Raw genomic sequence first — 1956 nt, 5'->3', positions numbered from 1 at the left:
GCATTATGGGTCAGCGCGCCTTGTCTGCGCGCCTTCCCAGACATCCCCGCTCCGTCGCCGCACATGTCCGCCGCCATTTTAGGAAAAATTTCCAATATTTGACTCGAATTCCACTTCGCCTACTTCGATTCGCTCATCTCTATTTGTGAGTATCATTTTATATTTAATACATTTTGGTTACTGAGGTAATGCGCAAGGTTGGTGCGCTTCTCATTTTTGTTTAGCTTTGCAGTACTGGTCGGGCTTCCCCAGCCTTGTTTGGAGCTGCACAACCCCATATGCACTGGTGGTCGTATCTTCCAGTTTTGGTTCCATCTATTCGCCACCCACCTGGGTCTCAGAGCGCAGGAGAGTTCGTTTCTGGTTTATAAACAAGGAGGTGGGACAGGAAGTGATGGAAGGGAAGGAAATAAAATCCAGAGAACAGCAGATGACGCCCATAGGTGAGCACAGACAAACACACATGTGAAAGGGATCAGGAACAGCACTGCAGCAAGGAGGTAAGAACACAAACAAGAAACTGCTGGCTAACTTGTGACAACATCGTTTTCATAACTGGCTTACTGCACAAGTAGCTGAAGATGTGTAGTCATCTGTATTTCTATTTGTCTTGGCTCGGGTGGCCTCCTCACTGAATGCTCTCTCAAGTGTAGCCGGGATGGACCTCCAGAACGTCTTCTTGAAGTCTCGGCCCATGAAGACATAGACAACTGGATTGACACAACTGTTTGCATAAGCCAAGCAGGTAGATATCACTGTGCCAACATGGAGCTTCGTATGGAGTTCAAGATTGCTCGGAGCTACGAGCATCCATATGGAAAAGAGGTGATAAGGAAACCAACAAATAAAGAAGGAAGTAATGACAGCTGCAATCACTTTGAAGGGCTTAGTAGACGTGGTCGTACGATTTCTGTGGATGCGCCAAAAGATCACAGCGTAACACAAAAGAATGATCACAAAAGGTATAACAAAAAAGCCAATAAATCTCACAATGACTTGACCTTTGTATATAAAACTTGCACCACTTTTAGGTACGTAGCAAATGAAAAATGAAGTTAGGCCTGCTGAGTTGGTGTCTATGCTGTAAGGTATGCTAAATATAAGAGACAGAATCCAAACGGCAACAACGATTTTCACCGCCAGCTTCACCGTGCGACGGTTCTGGCACCAAACGGGGAAAACCGTGATGATGCAGCGATCAATGCTGATGACGGTGAGTTGTAGGACACTGGCAGACAGATTGAGGAATAAAACGAGATGGTTTAGGTGACACATGAAGGTTCCAAATGGCCACTGATAGTAAAGGGCCAAATATGTGATGGTTAAGGGTAGGAATAAGCTGAAGGTAAAATCGGCTACAGCTAAACTCAAAAGCCAGATTGAGTTGACCGTCTTCTTCATCTTGAAGGCAGCAAACCAGATGACCAGACCATTTCCAACAGTTCCCAAAAGAGATATCAAAGAAAGAGCCACCATGTGAAAAATATAACTGACGTAAATGGAATCATTCCAAGACATGTTATCGGGGATGAGATAACTTCAGACGCCCTGAAAAAAAAAAAAAAAAAAGCTTATACATGTAATGTGCAAAAAAAATTGTTTTGTAAAATAAATGTGATAATGTGATCAACATCTATTATATCGCGCTATTTGCAACTCAAATGTATAAAAGCTGCTATTATTTATAAAACAAAAAACTTTTTGAAATGAAAAACACCAATAAATACAGTGTTAAAAGTGGTGCTGAGTAAATATACTGTACAAAACCATATAATACACATGAAATTCAATCATAATAACACAAATGTGTGAAAAGTCCGTGTTTACTGTAAAAAATAATTACAAACTAAAAAGTAATGGAAAGTCCATGAAAAAAGTGTGATAAAGTAATTAGAGATGAGCGAATCGAAGTAGGCGAAGTGGAATTCGTTTCGAATATTGGAAAATTTTCGATTC

The 1956-nt window shown here is 41.2% G+C and overlaps 1 protein-coding gene across 1 annotated transcript; it reads right to left on the bottom strand.

The window, feature by feature from the left end:
• Window positions 1–424: 424 nt before the first annotated feature.
• On the bottom strand, window positions 425–1518 carry LOC149432689 (N-formyl peptide receptor 3-like). The gene has a single exon (XM_089665073.1). The coding sequence runs from the start codon at window positions 1516–1518 to the stop codon at window positions 550–552; it is 969 nt and encodes a 322-aa protein (XP_089521199.1). The 3' UTR covers window positions 425–549.
• Window positions 1519–1956: the final 438 nt, after the last annotated feature.

Source organism: Staurois parvus, unplaced genomic scaffold, assembly GCF_062004578.1.
Source record: "Staurois parvus isolate SC_StPar_1 unplaced genomic scaffold, SC_StPar_1.0 ptg002113l, whole genome shotgun sequence".
NCBI lineage: Eukaryota > Metazoa > Chordata > Amphibia > Anura > Ranidae > Staurois > Staurois parvus.
Note: the sequence above shows the minus strand (reverse complement) of the source record. Positions and strands in the feature narration are given on the sequence as shown.